This window comes from Nomia melanderi, chromosome 12 (assembly GCF_051020985.1).
Source record: "Nomia melanderi isolate GNS246 chromosome 12, iyNomMela1, whole genome shotgun sequence".
Classification (NCBI taxonomy): domain Eukaryota; kingdom Metazoa; phylum Arthropoda; class Insecta; order Hymenoptera; family Halictidae; genus Nomia; species Nomia melanderi.
The window spans coordinates 4,736,646-4,749,577 of record NC_135010.1 but is presented as its reverse complement, the minus strand read 5'-3'; the positions used below and the strand labels follow the sequence as shown (position 1 = coordinate 4,749,577).

General features: G+C 33.5%; 2 protein-coding genes across 7 annotated transcripts in view; one reads left to right on the top strand and one right to left on the bottom strand.

The window, feature by feature from the left end:
- 5-HT2B (5-hydroxytryptamine receptor 2B) overlaps window positions 1-12,932 on the bottom strand; it is a 188,148-nt gene that overhangs the window by 35,118 nt on the left and 140,098 nt on the right. For all 6 annotated transcript variants that reach the window (XM_076372502.1, XM_076372497.1, XM_076372500.1 and 3 more), the window contains exon 4: window positions 10,250-10,472. In XM_076372502.1, coding sequence (XP_076228617.1) covers window positions 10,250-10,472 — 223 coding nt within the window. The remainder of the gene's footprint in view (window positions 1-10,249; window positions 10,473-12,932) is intronic.
- Rpn2 (Regulatory particle non-ATPase 2) overlaps window positions 1-12,932 on the top strand; it is a 148,761-nt gene that overhangs the window by 130,522 nt on the left and 5,307 nt on the right. The window contains exon 11 of the mRNA XM_031975233.2: window positions 11,628-11,962. Within this exon, the coding sequence (XP_031831093.1) occupies window positions 11,628-11,962 (335 nt within the window). The remainder of the gene's footprint in view (window positions 1-11,627; window positions 11,963-12,932) is intronic.

Sequence of the window (12,932 nt, the reverse complement as noted above, 5' to 3'; positions counted from 1 at the left end):
GGTTAAATATGTCTCAGGTTCTGTTTGCACTATAGTTACTATCACATGAATAAGCAAACAACTCATATAAATTTGTTATCAATTGCACGTGTCATGTATTATTTATTTTAAACAATCATGCTTGTAATTATGGTCGAGCATAATTATTCAACTCGAATTGTTAACTACACTAATTTGTATTCTACTTCAATATTCCCGTAATTGCAAATCCAAAATCTGCTCTGTTGCTACGTGTTTTAATTGTTAATTCCAAATGTTTATAATCCTTATACAATTAATCATACATTTACTTATACTAATATATTGTAGCAATATTCCGGTGTCCCTTTTTTATAAATACCAACCTTAGTTATCAAAAGTATATTTTCTTAAATGTTGAAACTTCAATCTCAAATTTGTATATTCAAAAAGAGTATATTTATTTTTGGTAAAAGCTTATTTATTATTTAACTTACCGAATATTCTTAAATCTCGAAATTTATATTAAGTTTTATTAAAAACTTGCTTCTTATTAACCTTCCGGAATAAATCCTTCAATTTTTATTTTTAGAAAAAAGTTTATTTATTAACTTACAGAAAATTCTTGAATTTCGAAAATTATATTAACTTCTATTACAAACTTACGTTCCATTAACCTTCCATGACAAATTCTCGAATTTGGTGAAGTATATTTGTTTTTACTGAAAGTGTATTCGTTGTTGTAACTTCAGCGACTTTTGAAATTTCGAAAATTCTTCGTTGTAAGAAACGTTCCCCGTCGACAAATTCCTCCAGTGCTTTTTTGTCCCCGTTGTCTCGCGAACACTTTCGGCGCGCGTCGCCACGAAATACCGGGCGATCAATTTGCAAGTTAAATTGCTCGATGCAAATCTTCGAGTCCGAAGAGGCGTCGGTTCACGGCCCAATTTGCCGGCGCCAGGGCTCGCGGAAGTTTGCCGGTGTTCTTTGCAATTTGCCGGTCGACTTTGCCAAACAATGGGAAGAACCTTGCCTCTGTTTTCCGCAATCTTTTTCCATCTTTCATTAATCTCGTTAAAAGGACCTCTCAAAGGATTCGTCAGCTACTCAAGTAGTATAAAGATACTCGAAATAATCAAAATTCTCAATAGTTTGAAATTATAAACTGATAAGATACTTTCGTTTTATTTTTAGTATTTGGAATAATTCGGACTTCTATTATAATTGTGCAAATTGGAGTAATTCGATTACATTTTTACAAGAAATCCTATACCCATTTTTAATTGCCATATAATTTTAATGGGTTACGTTAATGATTAACCTTTTCTTCATTCTGTTTCATAATTCTTGTATAGTAAATGGAGTTCTTTATTTTTCCAAATGGTATTTGCTTGCTTATTAATTTCACTTTATAAATAAACGCAAAATCACAATAACACAGAAGTACAAAGTTAAAGAAGTTAACGTTCCAAAGAAAAAAATTAAATATAAAGTCACGATAACATCTTCTGAAGTCGTGTCTCACTATGAAAATATTTCCTCAGCATTTTCATTCAATCTCCCGGAAGTTTTCCTATGCCCTCTCCCCTACAATAGGAAAAGCAAACTTCCTAAAATATCGCAATATCTATTTTACACGAAAATTGATGTTCGTCCATTTTCGATCAAAGTTTGTACACTCTCGTTCACGAGACAGGTGTATGTTAGTAAATTATAAAAAAATATAAATAATGTAAATAAAGAAAGAAAACGATACTAACAAATTTTCTTTTATTCTGTTCTTTCTTTGTAAGAATATCTTCATTCAATGTTGAGCATTGTTAAATTATGGATCAAAAAAGAATTTTTATTTAGTAAAGTAATTCATGATTTTCTATTAATGATATTAATTACTATTAATTTATTAAATAATTATTAAAAAAATAATATTAGGAATAAAATATATAAATAGAACGAACATCTGCTTTCTTATTTCTTAAATACTGGGAGAGGTCGATAGCGAACGCGAACTTTAAAAAAATACAGTTTATCTTCCATTAACGCTACCACTAACACGTTCACTACTGAACCAGCAGCCACAAAAATCCTTTAAAAACAAAGCAATTTATTAATGAAATGGAAACTGTAAAGTTCAGATTTATCGCAATCTTTTAATCTTCCCGCATCTCTCAGATCACTCATCCTTAATGAGGAGGAGACTTGGAAGTTTTAATTAAGAAGAAATTATGTTTGAGACCTTCTACAATATTTTAATTAGCTATAATATCTTAAGTATCATGCACCCATAGAAAAACACTATTATCCCAATGAATTTAAAGCATATTAAAAGACCGTTAAAAGAATTTAAAATACTTTTATCCATCACTTTTAACCTCTTGCGTTAGAATTTAATTTAGATATTTAACAGAATAATGTCTATTGACAAAACTATACTACAGAAAATAGGACATTTTTAAATAAATGACTACAAAACAAAAATTATACATTTGTCATAATTCACAATTTTATATAAATTAATACAAAACACAAATTGAATATGCATGGTATTTTCTACTCTTTTCCTTACATTTACCGAAGACAGTTATTAATTATGTAATAGATTCTTATAAATTAATTCCTTGTCTCATAATAACGTGTCAGACTCGCGGTGAAGATTTTAAATCGAATTTAACAAGTATAAATATTACTCAATTTTTGTCAATACAAATTAAATACTATTCTTCTGTTATCAATTTAATAATTTAATACTTTAAAACAAACGTAGACGTCGAATATACCCAAAATGTTTTCTATTTTTCAATGAATGATATTTTATTAACAATTTAATTATTTTAATTTAATTAATAAAGTAGTCGTATCGATTACAGTTGAGAAATAAACCGTAGTGCAAGGGGTTAATCATTTTAACCTTTATATTCGGTTAGTATTAACCAAGTTAGATAGTATTATCAATGCTGTTAGGTATAAACTCGTATCTATTTTTAGAGAAATAAATTAAAGTAATTTACAGCAGTAGAATTCAACGTTTTATATATATTTTATTTACTATTACTATAATAAGATTTAATTTTTATAATCTCTGAAAGTGTGATACTTTTTAAAGTACCACGGATAAAGTATAACAAATTTGTATTGTCATCTACAGCATGACATACGAATTCAAAGGGTTAATAATGGCCAATTATTATGAACATAAACCAATTAATTACTTGAACCGTAACATATGAACCAACATTCGGTGACTTACGAGCTATGCCAACGACAAGGAAAGTATACTTCCAGTGCGCAACGTGTGTAAGGGGCCAGAAATCAGCGTGAGTTAGGTGGTACCAAGTAAATAATCGAATCTCCTATCGAATGGACCGGCGGGCAGTTAACGGGAATCGATAAATCCGAGTTTCCCGGCCGTGATAATTAGTCCCCGGCCCCTGGCCTGGCCGCGTCGATTTTTCACGGAGCGGCCTCGCCAGTGCGCTTTCCCGTTGCTGTAAAGCCCTGCTTCAAGGTTTCAAGCCCGGAAAAAGGATCAGTTTCTTTTCTCGAGGAGGCTTCCCGCGAACAAAGCACCCAGCCAATCTATGGGAGCGCTTAATCGCGATCCCCGCCGAAGCCAAAGGCCGAACGTCACCGGATTAAGCCGAAATTCTTTGCAATACTCTCCTCCCGACTTCGTAATATGGCGGACGCCATGCTTACCGCGTTCTCTGTTCGAGTCGATTCGTTCGAATCTCTTATTGAATGTGCTTTCACGGTAAATGTTGATGTCGCTTCTGGTATTCATACTTTCTTTATGTATATATTTATTTCTTAGTTATTTCCTTTTAATATAGGCATGCTTATTCTCATATGTTATTATGTGTTTGTAATGTTTATATTTTTATTGAACGAATGGTGGAATTTTCTATTTAGGTACTATACTTACGGTATTCTTTATTTTGGTTTCAATCGAAGTGCAATAGCTTTTAAGTTCAATCATTTTCAGATACAGGGTTTCAACAATTTCATTGAACAGTTTTGGAATAGGATAATTATTAATTTAATAATGTCAGGTTCAGAAGTTTAAAGAAGCAATTATTCTGCTGAAATTCTGCGTCAGATTTCACGTTAAAAGCTTCGAATCTCGCAGATAGTTCGAGCGGTTTAATACAAAGGTTCGCACATGAAAAGTGTCAGATGCACGGAACAATACGTAAAAGTACCTTTGACATTTCGCTTTTTTTCCGGAAGGAACGTCTTGTTTGCCGGAGATAATTCTGACGCGCGAACAAAGGATACGGAAACAGTAGCTGGCGTTAAAGAGATACGAGAAAGCTGGTGATGATACACAATCAACCTGGTGAAGTCTTGTTTCTACATTAAACAACATTTTTTTACAAAATTATCGTATTTTGTCTTCATTTAATTTAGTATATATTGCTTTATTATTATTACTTTTCTTATCTATGTGATCTTCAACCTTCTCTTTTATCAATTTTCGTAATCCACTATTGTTCTGTTACATTAGAATTTTTTTTAAACTAATTATAAGGCCAATTAGATCAGTAGATAACATACTTTTTTAACTACAATTAATTTACTAACTCGATATAAGTCGCAGATAAATAATTTTTACTTCAATAAAGAATAACTGAGAATTCTCTTACGCAATAAATACTCATTTTAAATTGACAACCAGTAATTAACGGTAGGACTTGTAATTTATGCATTAGTCACCAATCAGGGAACAGATAATTAATGAAACTAATGGTACGCTGCAGGTAACTAGATTAAGTATTAATCTTTTACACTCAAAAGGTGACTCGGTCACCGCTTAATTTGACGCAGTGAGATTAGCATATTCAAATTAAAATATTCAAGGATTGAATATTCAACTACTGAACATTGAAATAAAACAGTTTCGTTCTTTAATATACATGTCAATTACAATTAAATTAGTTTAACGAACCTCGTCCAAATCTCATCACAAAATTTCTAATATTTCTAACGAAAAAATATTCAATTGCAAAGGGTTAATCCATCTGCACTTTATACAGTCGTAAATATAAAATATGCGTATATGGGTTTTAAAACTAAAATATAAAACTTGTTCATTAGTAAACTTGAACGCACCTAACACTAATCGTACCAAGAAACGGTTAAATGACTGGTTTAAAAATTTAATTGAAAATTCTGCGTTTTTTTCGTTCATTTTGCTTTATATAAATTCCTACAGTGCCCGATTAATCAGTTTTTCAAATTTTGTCTTCTTTTCGTTTCTATTTCCACTAACGAGGAAAGATATCGAATCCCGAAATTCAAAGAATTACGAAATTTTGTATGTAAGTAGAATAAGTCGGGTCTAATATATTGCAATATTTTTTCGTGCCGAATTTCACTTTGAAGGGGCGAAACCACTCCTTGAAAAAAATACATATTTTTCTTTCCCCTGGATTATCTCGAAAACGATAATAGATGGCAGAAAAAGTTTAAACAAAAAACGCATTGTTCTTTTGCGTCTATAAAATAGTAAAATAAAATTGTTCAAAAACTTAACATTTTTTTCGAAAATTTTGTTTTGTAACTTTATAGACATAACAGAGTAACGTATTTTTCGTTTAAACTTTTTTCACTATCTCTTATTGTTTTCAAGATAATCCACGGAAATGAAATTCGGCACGAAAAAAAATTGCAATGCATTAGGCTTTTCTTAGTCTAGTTACACACAGAGTTTCACAGTTTTTGGAATTTCTGGATTCGTTGCCTTTCCTTGTAAGAAAAATTTCTGCTTGAACTTGTTTACCTTCATTTGTAGTCAGTTATTTGAGTGATTACGGAAGGAATAGGTGGCGAAGATTCCTAAATTTCTAAATCTAGACATAGAAAGAACATGGAATTGTTTGTTTTACCAGTGCATTACAGTTAACGCTAAATTACTAAGCAATTAAATCGACTTTTTGAAAGATCTTTATATATCTCTCTATTAATTGATTTGCAATTTGGTTTGCGTATTGCTAAATCAATGTCTTTAACAATTTCTCAGAGAAACATCTGTTATCTTTTTAGTAATCGCAAAAAGAGGACATCAAGAATGCAACTGTCTGGTAGTTTTAGTACCAATAAGTTGCAAAAATACGGACGACTTTTTATCCTTTTAGTACCCCGAGGATTCAAGTGCATAATAATTTCAAAACATTAAAGCTATATTGAATTAAATGCATGATAGTGTGGTTTAAGTATTGCTAAATCAATTTCTTTAATAATTTCTCAAAGAAACAACCGTTATCTTTTTAGTAATCGCACAAAGAAGACGTCGGGAATGGGTTAATTCGAGCTGTCTGTTAGTTTTAATGTTAAATCGGACGGATCGTACAATATTGACAGAACGAAAAAAGATGGACACGATAGACAACAGCGATTCGACGCGGAGAAATTGACGGATTGGTGGGTCGGTTAATCTCCGATGGCGAAACATGGCGTCGCTCATCGCGCGATAACTCGATAATCCGGGAAACCGCGGAATCCGATTACGTTCGGGTCTTTTGGGAATTACTTCGGGGAACAACGGGGTCGTTTCTTTTCCTCCGCGTTTCGCGCCGCGGCGTATACGTTAAGTTCGGTTATCGCCGGAGTGACGTGCCCGCTAATTCACTTCTTCAGTGTTAATATTTGGATAGCGAGCACCTGCGTGTGTACACTCTCGTTCATAAATCACCGGGCATTTACTGTTAGCGCAGTGTAGACACAGGACAAATTAACGACACGGCGTCACGTGAATTATGAAATATAATTAATTCTTATTAATCCCTTTCCAGTAGAAAATACAGGCTGTCTCGTGGCAGGTTGTCTTCGTACATGTAAAATTAGCTGAACGTCCCGTGTCGTGTTTAAACAGCGAATGTCTGTGTGAGTGGTTTTTTAAATGTCAGTAAAAACGGTTGTTAGACGATTTAATGGAATTTATACGTTCTCATGGGAAATGAATAATAACGTGGATTATGTTAAGTGTTCAATCATATGTAACATGTGTGGCGATATTTATTTTATTATATAATCTTAGGAATTAAATTGAAACTGTTGGTAATGCTGATGATTTAAACTGTTTAATGGAAGATCTGTCTTTTTATGTTTTGTTATGAGTAACGTGGGAATTTTCTGCTAAATTTTTGGTATAAACTAATTGAGAAAGTGTGCTACTTTTCCAAATTTTTATTGTCATCTCCAGCGTGATGTATGAGTGTAAAGGGTTAATAACAAAGTAGTTAAATCGATCACAGTTCAGAAAGAAATCATTGAGCAATCGGTTAAACAGTTCTGTTCAAATGTTATCAAACTGCAAAACTCGGCAACCGTTCTTACGAATTTTCTTTGGACCCGCAACCATATCGCATCGATAACGGAATTGCCCGTCGCAAATCGACTTACAGAGGTTCCTTACCGTTCGCGGCAGCGGTTTCTTTGAACTTTCTTGACAACGGGGGCGGTTCCCGCGACAAGATCGTGCCCCGTGAAAACGGGAAAATCGCTACAAAGCGGCTGGACAATTTCTACTGAGCCAAATCGATCGATTACCGGGATTATTGGGTTTCGCGATGCCTCAAAGAGTGTCCTCCGTCGCCGGGCTTTATCGATACACCGGAAATGAAACGTTACTTCCCACAATAGCCTGTCCGGTGATCGAGAATGTATCGCCACGGATCCCATTTTAACATTCGATTTCATCAAAGCGTGTTCATCAGTGTTCACAACTGATAGAATGTCCATCGTCGTTTATTCTTCTTTTTGACTGAATTTTCTTTTTATTTATGCGTTCTACGGATCGTCGATTTTATCCAATTTATTATAATGTACATTCCATCTATCGATGGTATCGACGATCGTAAACGTTATGAAAATACGAGGAAGCTTCGAATGTGATTTTCATACATTTTTACTTTATTTTCTTGGTGAAATCTGTTTCTCGTTTTTATCTGTTTTTATATTTATGAGGTTTGTAACGATGATGCTTGGGAATAATGTAGAATGTTATGTATGTGCTCTGCGTGGTTTTTGTAAAATTGGTAGTTTATGTTGTTATGCAAACTGATTTCTTCGTTTTTTATCTGGTTTATGTGTTGTGGCATTAGTAACGAGTGTTTTGGAAAAGTTTTCTTTTAAAATATTATTTTTTCATTAAATATTACATAATAAGGCAATAATTTCGATGGGATTTTTATAAGATTTTTATTAAGGATAGTTAGTGTGAAGAATAATAGGACGTTAAGAAACGTTGGAAATTTCTGTACTGTCTTATACTCGTTTAAACATTATTCTGTATTGATTCGATTTGATTGGTGAGAATTTAAGACAATTGATATGTAGATAATTCTTACAAAATAATAGCAATAAATTAGTTGAAATTTCTACTGATGTTCATTATAATATGCAAATGAAATCATTACTTTTTAAGATAATTTCAAGTAATTAATACTCTTATGATATCGCTAATTGCAAAATAGGAAAACTGAAACTGGTCATTTCGGCTAGCACGGTAGTTTCAGCGTTAAAGATTACTGTCTAACAAGAGACCTCGGCAACTACGCGAACTTGAGAAATTTTCGAGAGTTCCTGTGACCATAACGGATCAACGGAGGAAACTTTCCGCGCGTTAGAACTTCTTTTCTGATAGAAACCATGGGGGACTGCATAAACGCGTGCGCTCCTTCTGTGAGCTATTCAAGCTTGTTTTTTCTTCGTAGTTCAACACTGCTGCCCTCGTAAGAAATAATTTCAAACTGCTCTCGGGCGCATACCGTTGAGGAACAGCGAATTTTAAAGATCAACTTCACTTTTAAGCGTTCCATTTTCATATTTTCTTGAATCCTGTAGCATTTAGCTACATCTGCACTTCTTCGTGCATTAATGTACATTATAATTATGATTTTTTAGTGGAATTTCTCATTTTATAATCGGCTGTAATATATTTACTACGGTAAATAAGAAGAAAACGTTCGAATTTGTTTATAAATATTTATTTCCTCGCTGATCAGAATATTGGCAACTTTTTCTTATAGAAAATGTTAATATATTCCTTGCATAATTTCCTTTTTTTAATCAAATGTAATGTTACCTTCGAACTTTTTGGAGACATGATAAAAATTCAATTTGAATAGAAAATAATTCGTAAAGTGTTTATAAAAAAATAGCTTTGTCGTTGGAGTATCTTGTTTCTGGAATTTCTCCAAAAAGTTGAAAAGAAAATGACAATAATGCACACAAAGTGATTTCAAAAAATGGTCGGAAGAATTAAGTATCATATGAAACTCTTAAAATAGATAAAACGAATTTTGAATGGTTTGGAAGTTAATTTTAACGGAACTATAATAAGTCACAGACAGCTGTATTATTTTTACCATTTCCTTATTTAATGTCTGTGCTTTATCCAGCTAATTACTGGATTAATTATCTATGATTGAAATTATATTGAAGCTGACATCGAATTAGAGGATGAGATTTGCTTGCAATTAAATTGTAATGTGTGTAACCTGTTGGTATTAAATTACCTTTCATCATGATTATTATACGTGCACGTTAACAAGCTGAAGCCTACTGATAATTGGATTATTAAGATTGCCAATTACTAGTGTTAATATTGGTTTGAATTTTAAATAATTTGTTCTTGAAACATGAAATTGGCGTGACAATAATGTCAATATTATTCTCATATTAATTAATAGCCACGAGCATTCAATTGTATACGCATTCAGCAATAGTACGAACGTATTAATTAAAGGCTGATCATTTTAGAAATGGCAGTCGATTTTCGAAGCAAAATAAAGAGTTCAGATGATTAGCAATTATTTCTAGAAGCTTTTATAAGATTCTTGAATCTTTCAAACACACATTTTTATTACACAAATTCTATGAAAATATAATAAATCATTGATAATCATTAATAACAGTGAACGTAAGTATCGTTGATTGAACATTAAGAATGATTAATCGATTGTTTATGTTAAAAAATCTTCTTCTTTATTTACAAATTACTTTGATTTACAATACAGCCTGCATATTGCTAAATAAATTCCTTGAACAATTTCTCAGAGAAACATCCCTTATCTTCTCGATAATTGCAGAAAGAAGAAATCAAGAATAGGTAATTTTGACTCGTCCGGTATTTTGAGTGTTAAACAAGAAAATATTAAATAACCAAATTCCAAAGAGAATCGTTAAACACAATTTTTCCGACCCTTCGTAATCACGACCCACCAGAGCAGGCATCATTTAAGTCACAATCAGAAATGTAACAGGTCAGTGTACCTGATAATACACTAACCTCCCAGGGGTGGTCCCTGCGGGCCACCTAGCCATCCGGAGGACCAACCTCCTGGTGTTGTTCCCCCAATGTTCTGTCTCTGTTCGGCGAGCAGGCGTACCGTCAATGCGTACGTGAGCAGCATCACGCCCAACGGTATGTAAAAGCAGATTATGCTGCCGATCAGCTTGTAAAGCGGGTCCGGTATCTGGCATGCGCCGTCCACCAGCACCGAGTCGTCGTCCTGTAACAGTCGTAAACAGGATTATTCACTTAGCGTGCTCGGAGTCGATCCTCGATAGTGGCCGGGCTTTTTCGCACGCCGCCGGATTAAGTTGGCCGCGGTGTTCCGCGGATTTTTTCGCGGCTTGCGCCAACGTCGCAGGGAATTCATGAAAATTCCGGATCCGCTGGACAAGCGGATATCAAAGCTGCTGACGCACTGGAAAATTGTGGAGTCTAATCCAGTCACAGGCGTTGCGGAGTTTTGCTTTACTTTTTGATGCGATTGTGAGTGGTTGGGGGACTTAGCGTAGTAGCGGTTAATAATTAGGTAGCAGCCTAAAGGAGTGTAACTATAAACTTTTTCATTAACTTTTATCGTTTAATCCTATCATGGGCGTTTCGGAGTTTTGGTTAAGTTTTTTTATGTGATTGTGACTGGTTGGAGGACTTAGCGAAGTAGCGGTTAATACTTAGCTGACAGATTAAAAGATTGTAGCTATAACCTCTTTCGTAACTTTAATTGAGCTCATTCAATAGGTTTGGTTAAAAAATACGTTTTACGAAAGCAAGATAGGTATTTATTGCATTGCAAATATTCCCAATTCCAGACTTACTAAATAATAAAATAAACAAGATAGCGATACGTTGCTAAAGGAAAAGGAAATCTCTCCATTCGATTGGCTAAGTGTTAATTATAGCGCTTGTTGGGATACTTAGATTGTGGATCATTATGCATCTACTGCAATTGCAGACTTGTAGAAAGTGTTTAATATGAAATCGAAATATTTGTAAAAATATTTTCACTGTTCTCTAACTAGTGGATATTCAGATATGGTAGCTTTTTATTGAGTCGTTTTAGGTGATAGTCATTGTGTCACTCCTCTCAAATTTGTTACATGGAAATAAATTAATTGTTACTTCATGGCGGATACGGCGGTGGATATATTGATACGTATATTTAATTCCAAAGTCGTAACAGAGCTTTAAAAGCCACATCCTTCATACCAGGGTAACTAAAAGATAACACGTCTACTTTATCTTTGTTTACTTGAGTGAAGAAACTCGTAGAAACAATAAATTAATGTATCCTGTCTTGCCAAAATTTCCCATATTCTTCAACGTTCAATGAGATCAGCAACGAATTGATTGGAAAACGTCCCTATTTCTGTTACAGGACACCGGAACAATGTCCCAGCGTAGTGTCGCTTCTGGCGGAAAGCTACAATCCCCACGTGAGATACGGGGCAGCAATGGCTCTAGGGATCGCGTGCGCCGGCACAGGTCTGAAAGAGGCCATCGCTCTGCTGGACCCTATGACCAATGATCCCGTGAACTTCGTACGTCAAGGCGCCTTGATCGCCTCCGCCATGATCCTGATCCAGCAGACCGAGGCCACGTGTCCGCGCGTGAAGGACTTCCGGGCGTTGTACGCGAAAGTCGTCGTCGACAAGCACGAAGACGTGATGGCGAAGTTTGGCGCCATTCTTGCGCAGGGAATCATTGATGCCGGTAAGTTCATTCATGGATTATTAATGAATAATTTCATTTCGTTTTAATCCGTTGCGGTCGTATTTTTACAAATGAAGTTCAAGACTTACCTTTAATTTTCTGATTAATTTAATGTAATGATAGATCTGTATTTCATATGAACTATTTTAATTCTTTAATTCTCATTTACAATTTGTAATTTTATATTATTTTCTTTTTATACGACCGCACAGTGAAAGTGTTCTGTCGGGTAGGGTAAGTAAATGGTTAATAATGGTGACTGGAGTTGATTGATTATTGCAATTGTTAATCTTTGGAACCTGTTTAAGTTACAGTTTGAAGAAATTTATTGAAATATAAATCACTATCTAGATTCATTAATTATTACTGTAAATATTCTCTAATGTTCGATGAACCGTAGGAAGAGTAATTATTGGCGTATTTTACGAGCTGTAGGTGATCTTACAATTAGATTTAAAACGAAAATATTACTATTCGAATTTGTGTCTAATTCAGTAAAATTTGGAATAACTTGAATGTAACATATACATCTAGTTCGTAACTAAGTAAACTCAGAGTATTGCTGAGTTATTTCGAACAAAGATAATATAACTATGCTTTATCACAATGCAACAAAAATTTTAAATAAACCCTCGTTAACTTTAGGAAGAATAAACAAATCATTTATAACAGTTAGGTAAAATATCAATGAAAATTATATTTTACACCAACTTTTCCTTATTAATTAACAGTTTTATACAATTCCAATTCAAATACAAACATAATTATTTAGGCATCTATTTGAAATAGATTTTTCTGATAAATTATGTATCTACCATATTAAACAAAAATAATAACAACAATTAATTTTTTAAATATACAGCATAAGAGAAGAATGCTACAATATTACGATATTACAATACAATATTTATAAACAAAAATTTTCAATATTTCCTAATTGGCAAACCTGAGAGACCTTTTTCTTTCGTCT